Source organism: Lutra lutra, chromosome 1 (assembly GCF_902655055.1).
Source record: "Lutra lutra chromosome 1, mLutLut1.2, whole genome shotgun sequence".
Classification (NCBI taxonomy): domain Eukaryota; kingdom Metazoa; phylum Chordata; class Mammalia; order Carnivora; family Mustelidae; genus Lutra; species Lutra lutra.
In genome coordinates this window covers 120,447,292-120,460,292 of record NC_062278.1, presented here as the reverse complement: position 1 = coordinate 120,460,292, position 13,001 = coordinate 120,447,292, and the positions used below count along the sequence as shown (strand labels likewise).

Here is a 13,001-nt window from a genome sequence, read left to right as displayed (position 1 = left end):
AAGCCTCTGCCTTCAGCTCAGGTCATGATCCCAGGGTCCTTGGATCAAGCCCCACATAGGGCTCTCTGCCCAGCAGGGAGCCTGCTTCCCCCTCTCTCTCTCTGCCTGCCTCTCTGCCTACTTGTGATCTCTGTCAAATAAATAAATAAATAAATAATCTTTAAAAAAACAACACAACAAACTTTCAGGCACCTGGGTGGCTCAGTCCTTAGTTAAGCATCTGCCTTTGGCTCAGGCCAGGATCCCAGGGTCCTGAAATCAAGCCCTGCATTGGGTTCCCCTGCTTATCTGGGAGTCTGCTTCTCCCTCTCTGCCCTTCTCTACACTAGCTCATGAGCACACATTCATGCACGCTCATTCTCTCAAATAAATAAATAAATAAATAAATAAAAATCTTAAAAAAAAAAACTTTCTATGGGCTCAGTTGGTAGAACATGCAACCCTTGATCTCGGGATTGTGAGTACAAGCCCTACACTGGGCATGGAAAGTACTCAAAAAATTAAATAATTAATAACTTTCTATAATTCGAAGTGAAAGGAAAAAAGGTAGAAGTGATTAAAGTTTTCTATATGCCTGAAAACATGTAAAAATTAAAAACACAGCTAGGAAAATCTTTGTACCAAGTTTAGCAAGTAATTTAACTATACAAAATTGGATATGTTGTATATATTTATTATATAAAGAACTAACATAAATTTCTCTGGAACGATAGTGAAGAAATCAGTAAAAGATATTGACTCCAGGGAGGAAAACTGGGCAGAGGACAAGCATGCAAGGTAAGCATTTCACTGTATGTACTTCTTTTACCTGTTTAAAAAAAGAAAAAGGCAATAAAATATCTTTAAAATACTATTGGTATTAAAAATTAAAAATATTAATTGACATGTAATATTTTAAAATATGCTTCAAGTATATTAATAAGAAAAATATTGAGAAAAAACAGAAAAATGAATAAAACATGTAAGTAGACACTTCACAAAGAAACATAATTGATCATGGGCACCTGGGTGGCTTTGTCGGTTTAAGCATCTGCCTTTGGCTTGGGTCTTGATTCCAGGGTCCTGGAATTGAGCCTACATCGAGCTCCCTGCTCTGCTCACCAGAGAGCTTGCTTCTCCCTCTCCCTATGCCTGCCACTCTGCCTACTTGTGCTCTTTCCCTATCTCTCTGTCAAATAAATAAATAAAATCTTTAAAAATATATATATATGTATATATAAAAATCATTAAAAAGTAACTCAAAATGAATCAGAGACCTAAATGTAAGTGTTAATATAAACTCTTAGACAAAAACATACGCATTAACCTTTGCAGTCCCAGACTTAGCAATGGTTCTTAGATGTGACACCAAGTATAAGCAAAAAAATTTAAAAAAATGATTGGGCTTCATGAATAGTAGAAGTTTTTGTGCTGTAAACAATATCATGAAAAAAGTGAAAAAGTATTCCACAGAATAGGAAAAAATATTTGCAAATCATGTATCTGATAAGGAAATGTATCCAGAATACATAAAAAACTCTTACAACTCAATAATAAAAAGATAAATAATCCAACTTAAAAATGGACAAAAGATCTAATAGGCATTTCTCCAAAGAAGATATCCAAAGAAGATATACAAATGACCAGTAAGTACAGGAGAGATGCTCAATGTTTTTAGACATCAGGAAAATGTAATTCAAGAGACCATTTCACAATCACTACGCTAGTTAAGACAAGTGTTCATAAGGATGTGAAGAAATTAAAACCCTAATACACTGCTGACAAGAATGTAAAATGGTGCAGCCCTTTAGAAAACAGTCTGGCAGTTCCTCGAAAAGTTAAACATTAAGTTACCATACTTCCATCCTAGATATACACCAAAGAGAAATGAAAACACGTGTCCACACAAAACCTGAACACAAATGTTCAAAGTAGCATTATTCATAATAGCCACAAAATGGAAACAACTCAAATGTCCACCAACTGATCAATCAATAAGCGAAATGTGGTAGATTCATATAATGTAATATTATTCAACCATAAAAAAGAATGAAGTAATGATACACGTTACAGCATTTATAAACCTTGAAAACATTACACTAACTAAGTTTGCAAAGCCAAAGCCCAGGGTCTGAATCATAGGGTCTTTACTGAATTTCAACTACTCAGTAAGACATGACCAAAAATCTCCATTTTTAAAATGGGATAGTAGCAAATTACAGGTACAGTTGAATATATTGGCTCCCAAGTTCCAGAAATAGCTGAGGCCATGGAAGAGAACACAGTAACAAACAGAAAACACACAGCTTAAGAAGATGATGGAATATCACACCAGCCTTTTAAGGAAAAGAGCCAAACAAAGACAACTGAGATAAGGAGAAACCAAAAGAAAGTAATCAAGTCAAGAAAAGAGAGGCGCTTGCTCCGCTGGCTTAATCAGTGGAGCATGCAACTCTTGATCACAGGAGTTTTGAGTTCTAGCTCGATGTTGGGTATAGAGATTGCTTAAACATAAAATCTTAAAAAACAAAAAAACCACCACCAAGAAAAGAGCTGTAACAAATATACTTACAAAGAAATAAATGGGAATATGAATCTAAAAAACTCATCATTTTCACTCATATCCTTGGCGAGGATAGAGCCAACTGTTGAGCAAGCAGTAAGCGAGGATTAAGGAAAAGAAGAAAGCTGAGTGTAAATGACTTTCAAGAGGAAAGGATTAGGCTGGATTTTATTATTGTTGTTGTTTTTAAAGTCTAGAGACCCAGTCTTAGGGGAAGAAGCCAGAAAGAGAGTAACACAGGACAACAGAGAAACTGCAAGATCAATGTCCTAGAGGACAAAGGGACAAATTAGATTGGGGGGTAGGTTGACGAGAATTAGTCTTGGACAAGCCTCATTAAAATAAAAATACGTATGTAAATGCAGAAAAGCATTTATATCTGCACCCATGGGGAGGAGTTCCTTCTTAAACACAGAGTGTTTTCCTGGATGACTTAGGTCATTGTGACTGATTATTGTACTAGGAAGTAATATAGCTGAGTCTGCATGTTAATTTTTCAAATCTTCTTGGACTGTCCTACATTGTCAGTTGCCATTTTCGCTGGTACATTTCCCGTGATAATCTTTTTCACTTGTGCTTCCAACAGATTTTAGTTTGAAAATTATGTAACCATTAAATAATACTCTAAATAGGGGATATTACGATTCTGAATCAAAGTACAGAAGTACTTTGTGTATGGTTTTATGACAACTTTCTCCAGGATTAAGAAACCTGTTTCACTTCTCAATTCAATAGAGACTGGGTTTCAAAAAGCTAAGGATAACAGAAGACTGACTTCTGACCTGGAATATTACCTTTGCTTCCTTAAGTCATATCAAAATATCCCTACCAAGTAACTGATAGTTTTATATGGTTTGTCTTAAGCCACCAAAAAAAAAAAAAAAAAAAAAAAAAAAAAAAAAAGTCATGCTGATTCCAAAAATGAGCCTGAGCATCTCACAATAACTTAATATACTTTCTTGCCCAATAGTCATTTATCAATAAAAAGTTATAATTTTCTACACTTCATACTATGCTAATAAAGTATGCTAATAAAGTCAAGCATATTTCACATATATGGATATTATTCATGATATATGTATGCCCTTTACAAAATCTTGGTTTTAATCCCTTTCGAATTTGACAAAAATTTCACAACTACAAACAGCACAAGGCTGAAAAGGACTAGAACTAGGTACACAGGCAGTCAGTTAACCAAAATTCATTCCTTTAGTTTCAATACCATAAAATAGTCTGATTTCATTCACTCTAAAGATTCTGGTGATCTAGCCAATTCTATTTCTGCGTATTTATCTGAAAAAAAGAAAAGATTAACTTGAAAAGATTGTCTGCACCCCCATGTTCAATGCAGCATTATTTACTATAGCTAAGTAAGCCATGGAAGCAACCTAAGTGTCCACAACAGATGAACAAATAAAAGAAAATGTGGTATATGAAATGGAATATTACTCAGCCACAAAAAAGGGGAAATCCTGCCATTTGCAACAACATGGGTGGACCTTGAAGGCATTATGTTAAATGAAGTAAGTTAGACAAAAACAACCAAATACTCTATGGTCTCTCATATGTGGAATCTTAAAAAACAAAACAAAATAAAAATGAACTCATAAAAAAAAAAATGAACTCATAGGTAACAGAGACAGATCAGTGGTTGCCAGAGAGGGGGCATAGAGTGCAAGGCTGGGCTGTGAACTGGGTGAAGGTAATCAAAAAGTACAAGCTTCCAGTTACAAAATAAGTCCTGGGGGTGTAAGGCATGGTGACTATAATTAGTGATACTATATATTTGGGGTGCCTGGGTGGCTCAGCCATTAAGCGTCTGCCTTCGGCTCAGGTCACGATCCCAGGGTCCTGGGATTGAGCCCCGCATGGGGCTTCCTGCTGAGTGGGGAGCCTGCTTCTCCCTCTCCCACTCCCCCTGCTTCTGTTCCCTCTCTGGCTGTGTCTCTGTCAAATAAATAAAATCTTAAAAAAAAAAAAAAGATACTATATTGTGTATTTGTAAGTTGCTTAGAGAGAAATCTTAGAAGTTCTCAACACAATAAAAAAATATTGTAACTACTGGGGTGCCTGGGTGGCTCAGTTCATTCAATTAGGTGACCAACTCTTGATTTCGGCTCTGGTTGTGATCTCAGGGTGGTGATACTGAGCCTGGAGTTGAACTCCACACTCAGTAGGGAGTCTATCTGAGATTCTCTCCCTCTCCCTCTGCTCCTCCTTTGCATGCCCAGTCCTGGTGCACTCTTGCACGGGCACGTGTGCTCTCTCACGCTTGCTCTCTCTCTAAAATAACTAACTAAATCCTTAAAAAAAAAAAAAAAAGTATCTATATCTAGTGATGTTCTCTAGATGCACTGTGATCATTTCGAAAACACATGCAAATAAGGAATCCTTATTTGTATGTGTGAATATAATTAAGTTACATGTCAAATATATCTCAATTAAAAAGATTTTGGATGGTTACATCCCTCTCTACTTTACATATCAAAAACAAAAACAAGGGGCACCTGGGTGGCTCAGGTCATGATCTCAGGGTCCTGGGATCGAGTCCCGCATCGGGCTCTCTGCTCAGCAGGGAGCCTGCTTCTCTCTCTCTCTCTCTCTCTCTGCCTGCCTCTCTGTCTACTTGTGATCTCTCTCTGTCAAATAAATAAATAAAATCTTTAAAAAAAAAAAAACTACCATTGCTTCTCCAGCACTCTTTTCCTGTTCCGTAAATTTTTTTCTTCATATCAATAAAAATTAACAAATGTAGACTTTCTCAACAAGACAGAGCTTGTAAATGGCCTGACCAACTCAAACTGAAACATCTTCAGCCTCCCTGGTCTGGAGTATCAAAGGCAGGAGCATCTGTACCTCTGCCCCTGTATTCAAATTATTTATGCATGGCTCCCCTTCTAAGTCACAAACTGAGGTGAGAATATTCTTATTAAATGATTCCATTTAATCATTCTATGAATGTTTTGAGCACCTAGCATGTGCGAGCCTTTGGAGAGAGCTGAGTTAAGCAGTTCCTGTCCTCACAATCTAGCCTGCGAACAAATTGCAACACGGGCAAAAACAGAAGTTGAGTACAGAAAAATTAAATCGGAGGAGGGATTAACTCTAGGGATGTTAGAGGAAGTTGACGGATACATTTATGTATTCTCCAAAAGGCCTTCAATAAATAACCTGTTGAATGGACGAATGAATGAATGAAAACCTTGCTAATGAAAGATGAGATCCTAGGTCCAACTGAGATGTTGCTTCGGGAAATCAGTGGGTTACTTTACCTTTCAACAGCTGCAGAAATGTAGACTCCAGTTACCCCCACCTGAGGAAATCACCTTGAAGAAAGTGTCATACCTGTACTGCCAGCCTTTTGCACTGCCACCGCGGCTGCTGCTGCTGCTGCTGCTGCTGATTCCACCCCCACAGCTGCTGTTGCTGCTGTTCTTGTTCGGGGTCACCGCTGTGGCCAGGCCCTCCAGCTTCCCTTCACTCTCTGAGACTTTCATTGTTGACACGGGTTCACCCCCCTGCATCTTAACTCCGAAGTCCATTTGCCCTTCTTGGACGGGAGAGAACAACTCTGCAGCGGAGTTTTGTAGGTAATTTTTAAGATCTGATCTGAAGGTGATTCCAGTTACTAAATCAGGCCCGCGGCTGGAGTGGGAATCATCAAATCGTCCACGGGGGGACTACAAGCATTCCTACCAAAGAAAAACTTTTAAGAGGGCAGGGGCAGCAATGAAGACAGAGATCCTTTAAATATGTTATCTCCTTCCCGGCAAAAGCAGGAAGGAAAAAAGCTCACCCTGCCACACGGTTTGGTGGCATACTGAAGAAAAAAAAAAAAAAAAAAAAAGGCTGAAGCAGCGTGGGGAGGTCGCGGACTCTAGCCAAGAGGGCTGGGCGAAGGACGGAGGACCACGGACCGCGACCCGAGGCCTGACCTCTGAGCTGACGGCCTGAGCCACCGCGCTCCCTCTTCTCCTCCAGCGGGTCCTCTGAAGGAGGGTTCCGTGCAGCCTGCTCGACGGTTCCCGCCGCAGCCCCCGAGACAGAGCCGCGGCCGCTCGCGCGCAGCCCGGGAGGAGGGACGGGAAAGGAGGCCGCCGGGGGCGGGACGCCGGCTCCCAGGGCCGTCTCTCCTCCGGCCCGTGGCGAGCCTCTCGGGGCGACTTCCTCCAACCCCCCGGCCCTGGGACCTCGACTGGGCTCCCAGGAGCCGGCGAGTTCCTCTCCCTCTCTCCAGCCCCAAACGTGAATGCCACAGCTGCGGCCGCCGCCCCACCCACAGCCCCACCGCGGGTCACCCACCCGCCCGCTCTTTCCCCGCCTTCCCTTCCGGAGTAGTGTGAGCTCACTTCCCCCAGAGCAGAAGCGCCTGGCGCCATCTTGGCGCAGGGCACGCGGCCCTGAAGGGGGCGGGGCCCCGGGGGTAGGGGTGCTTGGGCGGTTGACCCGGAAGATGGGAAAGGACGGAGGGAGAAAGAGGCGGAACAGCCAAGGAGCGTGAAACAGAGAAGTGGTACGATGTTGTGCGCTGGTGAAGTGTGATTTCCGGCCTTCCTAACTGGGTCCTGTCCATTCATTTGAAGGCCCATTCCAGCCATTTTAAAAAAGAAGACTTAGAAAAATAATGTTGGGGCGCCTGGGTGGCTCAGTGGGTTAAAGCCGCTGCCTTCGGCTCAGGTCATGATCTCAGGATTCTGGGATCCAGCCCCACATGGGGCTCTCTGCTCAGCGGGGAGCCTGCTTCCTCCTCTCTCTCTGCCTACCTCTCTGCCTACTTGTGATCTCTGTCAAATAAATAAATAAAATCTTTTAAAAAAGAAAATAATGTATTTCTGTAAGAAATTACAAAAAAACCCTTCATTTTGGTGATTTTGCAAAAAAGGCATCACTTTGGAATAGGGCAAATCAGTGTGGAAATTAGAGTTCTCAAAATCAACTCTTGTTACCCCAGACAACTCTTCTACACTCCTTAGACTTTGGTTTTGGGGTCTGTAAAGTAGGAGTAATTGACAGGTGATTTTTTACATCCCATCTAATTGTAAATTCTAGTTTCTCTAGTTTCTAACAACATGACCTGTGAAGTAAGTGTATACAATATGCAAAACACTATGGAAAATGCGAAGAAGTATTACTCAAAAGTAAAAAGCTAAAGTAGTAAAAATGTAGAGATATATATAGATAAAGCTATGAAGAAAATCACAGGAGGTGATATAAGTGACAAGTGGGATGGGATAGAGAATCTGCTTTAGGAGAAAAGTTGAGAAAAGTCATGTATGAGGAAATGACATTTAAGGTAAGAAATGAGGGCTGCCTGAGTGGCTCAGTTGGTTAAGTGGTTGCCTTAAGCTCACCTCATGATCCCTGAGTCTAAGGATGGAGCCCTGCCATAGGCTCCCTGCTCAGTGGGAGCTGAAACTATATAGGAGCTGAAACTATAAAACTCTTGGAAGAAAACAGAGGAGTATATCTCCATGAACTGGAGTTAGGTAAACCTTCTTTGAGATGACATCAAAGCATAAAAAACAGAAGAAAAAAATAGCTAGATTAGGCTTCATAAAAATTAAAAACATTGGTGCTACAAACAATACCATCAAAACAAGTCAGAGAATGGGAGAAGAATACTTGCAAACCATATCTGAGAAGGAAGTTATGCTTACAATATGTAAACCACTCTTGTAACTCATTAATAAAAAGATGACCCTATTTTTTAAAAAATGGGCAAAGGAGCTGAATAGACATTTCTACAAAGATGATTCACCAAAAGTCCGGTGCCTGGGTGACTCAGTTGGTTAAGTGTCTGCCTTCAGCCCAGGTCATGATCAAACCCCACATAGGGCTCTCTGCTCAGTGAGAGTCTGCTTTTCTCTCTCTCACTCCCCCTGCTTGTGCTCTCTCTCTCTGTGTGTCAAACAAATAAAATCTTAAAAAAAAAAAAAGATGATATACCAAAAGTCAGTAAGTACATTGAGAGATTCTCAACATTATTATTCATCAAGGAAACAGATCAAAACCACAATGAGATGGTTCTTCGCAACCATTAGGATGGCTATTATAAAAAAAGATAGATAATAACCAATATTGATGAGGGATGTGAAGAAATTGGGCACCTCACACACTCCTGGTAGAAATGTAAAATGTGGGGCGCCTGGGTGGCTCGGTGGGTTAAGCCTCTGCCTTCGGCTCAGGTCATGATCTCAGGGTCCTGGGATTGAGCCCCGAATAGGGCTCTCTGCTCAGCAGGGAGTCTGCTCCCCACCCACCCACCCACCCCCGCCCCCGGCTCTCTGCCTGCCTCTCTGCCTACTTGTAATCTCCATCTGTCAAATAAATAAATAAAATCTTTAAAAAAAAAAGAAATGTAAAATGTGTTATGTCCATACAATTGAATATTATTTGGTCATAAAAAGAAATGAAATGTTGATGCATGCTTCAACAAAGATAGACTTTGAAAGCATTACACTACGTGTCAAAAGCAAGACACAAAAAGCCACATATTCTGTGATTTCATTTATATGAAGTGTCCAGAATCAAAAAATACATAGAGGCAGAAAGTAGATTCATGGTTGCCAGGGGCCTGGAGGAAGGAGGAATGGGAAATTACTGCTAATAGGTATGAGTGTTTTTTCAGGCATAATTAAAATGTTTTAAAACAGACACTTTCAGGTGCCTGGCTGGCTTAGTCAGTAGAACGTGCTACTCTTGATCTCTGGGTTGTGATTCAAGCTCCGTGTTGGGTGTAGAGATTACTTAAAAATAAAATCTTCAAGGGGCACCTGGGCAGCTCAGTTGGTTAAGTGTCTGCCTTCGACTCAGGTCATGATCCCAGGGTCCTGAGATTGAGCCCCACATTGGGCTCCTGGTTCGGCAGGGAGACTGCTTCTCCCTCTCCCTGCTTGTTCTCTCTCTCTCTCTCAAATAAAATAAATAAAATATTTAAAAGTAAATAAAATTAAATAAACCCTTAAAAATAAAAGAAGACACTTGCAGTGGTTGTACAATCTTGTAAATATATTAAAATCCACTTAATTGTAAACTTTAAATGGGTGTATTTAGGGTATATGAATTATATAAAAATGAATTTAAAAAAAAGAAATTCTCTAGTTACCATGTAGAGGATTGATCTTCATGGGAGCAAAAGAGGAAGCAGGGAGACTTGTTAGGAGACTTCATAGAAAATGAAGTGAGAAGTGATAATGGCTTGAACTAGGGTGATAACAGTGGGTATAGGGAAGAAAATGGATCCAAACTGTATGGATGTGGGAAGGCTATTGCACTGAAAGTTGATTGAATTTGAAACGGTGTAGTAGTATTTTTACAGACCTTTCCAATGCCAGTCTCCTCCTCATAATTCCAACCATGCCCCTTTGAAACTCAGGACCCTCCATAGATCTTTGATTACTTTTGAAATAAATTCCAAAATTTGGAAAAGTTTGGAATAAATTCCAAACTCCTCTGAAAAAAAATGGTATTGTAATAGCTACAGGATCTAGAGTTATCCTTTTAGAGTACAGTACTGATCAATATAAAGATCTCTATATAATCAATAAGGTCAGCTAGCTGTAAAAGTAAGCCACCTGAAACTGTGATCGTCCAGACTCCAATCAAGGAAAAGTAGTATTGTGAAGGTTTGCCTTCATTGGATCAATGACAGGTGTGAAGGAGGAACTTAATAAGCCAAGGACAAGAGACAACATGGAGTCTGGAAAAATCTTCAATTTTAGAGACCCAGGAACTATTTTTTCATTTTTCCCAGTGGTGATAAGACTTGGGGACTAGCCCATGCTAATCAAATGCACAACAAATGATGTGTAGCAACTGGAAAGACAAGTGTTGATAATGAAATATGCATTCCAGAGTGTTCAGGTTTGAGTATCTACACTTTTTGTTCAAGACACTCAATAGGTTAAATTTTTATCAGAAGTTTACCCAATGTTCATGGAATCAGAGCCAGGAGAGTTGATTGACGGATATTTTGTTTTGTTTTTTTTTAAGCAAAAACTTTTTTTGTTGTACAGTAGGGTATGAGTCTGTTTCAGTCAATATCTAAAGAGAAAGGAGAGCATATGATTTAAACTAAGAAAATAAACAAATGCACTTTTTTGGAAAGCCTTCAAAGAAGGATATGTTCATCCCTGTGAAGAGTTTATTGTGCATTCTATTCTATTCTATTGTGTTCTACCTGGATGATGGATCAGTGCATCCTTCCACATAGAAAGAAGCTGCATAGCACAGTGGTCAAGAACATTTTATCAACATTCAGTTTAGAAAGCTTTACACAGGGGTGCCTGGGTGGCTCAGTGGGTTAAAGCCTCTGCCTTCGGCTCAGGTCATGATCTCAGGGTCCTGGGATGGAGCCCCGCATCGGGCTCTCTGCTCTGCAGGGAGCCTGCTTTCCCTCTCTCTCTGCCTGCCTCTCTGGCTACTTGTGATCTCTGTCTGTCAAATAAATAAATAGAGTCTTTAAAAAAAATAATTAATTAATAATAAAAATAAAAAAATAAAAAGCTTTACACACAGGGGTACTTGAATGACTCAGTTGGTTAAGTATCTGACTCTTGATTTTGGCTTAGGTCATGATCTCAGGGTTATGAGATCAAGCCCCATGTTGGGCTCCATGCTGGGCGTGGAGCCTGCTTAAGATTCTCCCTCTCCTTCCACCTTTGCCCATCCCCTTGTGCACATTCTTTCTCAAAAAAAAAAAAAGAGCTTAACACCCATGGTATACCAGGATACAGGACTTTTTAAAGAAGTTTCCCTTTAAGGTTTGTTCCTTGGTTTAAAAGTTGTAGGGCTTTGATATTTTGTTGTTGTTATTGTTGTTACTGTTGTTAAGCACCTTCAGAATTCATGATTTTGGTTCAGGGCTAATAATATTGTGCCATTTTCTTCTTCCTCACAAAGATGGTTTTTGATATGTGTCAGACTGACAATAATTGGATACTAATTCCACTGCATGTGACCCTGGGCAAATTCCCTGAGCTCTTTGTATCTATTTCCTTACTTGTAGAATGGCAATAATAATGACATTTCTGCTATGGATTGAACTGTGTTCCCCTGAAGTTTGTATATTTAATTCCTAATCCCCAGTGTGATGGCATTTGGAGATGGGGCTGTTGGGAGATAAGATAGGCTCCATGATGAAATTAGTGTTCTTATAATCGACATCATAGAGCTCACACCCTCCCTCTCCCTCTCTTTCTCTCTACCACGTAAGAACACAGGGAGAAGGAGGCTGTCCACAAGCCAGGAAGAAAGTTCTCAAGAGAACTCAACCATGCCAGCACCTTGATCTTGGACTTCTAGCCTCCAGGACTGTGAGAAAATTAATCTGTTGTTTAACCCACCCAATCTGTGGTATTTTGTTATGGCAGCCAAAGCTCAGACAATCTCCCTTTCAAGGGGTTGTCAGCAATAAATGAAATGACACATATAAAGCACTTAGACCCACGTCTGACACATAACATGGCAAGTGCTTGGCAACTCTTACCCATTGTTATTAGAAGAATGGGGTTCACCTGCCAAGTAAAATGAATGCTTTTGTTGAAAGGTGAGAGCACCTTTCTCCTGGACAACTTGGAAGACACACCAACCGGCATATTTCTGAAGACACAGTCCAACATATTTCTGTGGAAGAGTGCCAGCTTTGTCTTCCCAACGAAATAGAGTTCTCTAGAAGTACCCTGATCCAGAGAGATCTGTCAGGGTCTGTAAATACAGAGCCCCAAAAGTATTAGCTGGGATCACCAGCATGCGGGTGTCCATGAGAAAATGCAGGAGCATATGGTCCCCGTTCTAGTAGGATCCCACAGAGGCCTTCCCTGACCCCTCAGTCTGGGCAGAGGAGCCGCCCCTCCCCCCCATTCTTGATCTTGTTACCGTGCTTAGCTTTCCTCATGACACCTGAAATTTGCTGTGCATTTTCTGTCTCCTCACTGGAGTGGAATCCACATAAGGAAAGCCTTTATTCTTTGTCCCCACTCCTGTATCCCTAGCCCTGGAACACTGCCTGACACATTTGTCGAAAGAGTGAATGAATTTACTACAGCGGCCAATAACATGAACTTTGGCATCAGCCTTCAAATCTTGGCTCTGTGCCACATAGTGTGTTTGCCTGTGGGCAGGTTACCTTGGTGAGCCTCCGTTTTCTCATGTGTAAAATGGAAATGGGATTAAATAAGAAAATACATGGAAAGTTGTTAGCACAGTGCCGGTATCTAGTCAGTGCTGAGCTGGCTATTTTAATTTTCTTATTCTCACCCTGACCTGAGGGGAGGGGAGGGTGATTTAGTCCCCTAAGCACCGGAGACTGGCTTTCTCTGTGAGCCTGCCACTGTGAACAGGCAACAGAGAAACTGGGTGCAGGGCAGCAGGGAGCAGAAGAGTGGGGAGCAGTACTGATCCGGGGATCCCGGAATCCCAGGATCCCATGGTGAGCACTATGAGAATAAGGCTGCAGACC

General features: G+C 41.0%; 1 protein-coding gene across 1 annotated transcript in view; it reads right to left on the bottom strand.

Annotated features, from left to right (window-relative positions):
* Positions 1-6,859, bottom strand: part of OSBPL11 (oxysterol binding protein like 11) — a 99,282-nt gene extending 92,423 nt beyond the window's left edge. The window contains exons 1-2 of the mRNA XM_047734746.1: positions 6,478-6,859; positions 5,888-6,362 (exon numbers count right to left, since the gene is read on the bottom strand). Coding sequence (XP_047590702.1) covers positions 5,888-6,084 — 197 coding nt within the window. The 5' untranslated portion in view covers positions 6,085-6,362; positions 6,478-6,859. The remainder of the gene's footprint in view (positions 1-5,887; positions 6,363-6,477) is intronic.
* Positions 6,860-13,001: the final 6,142 nt, after the last annotated feature.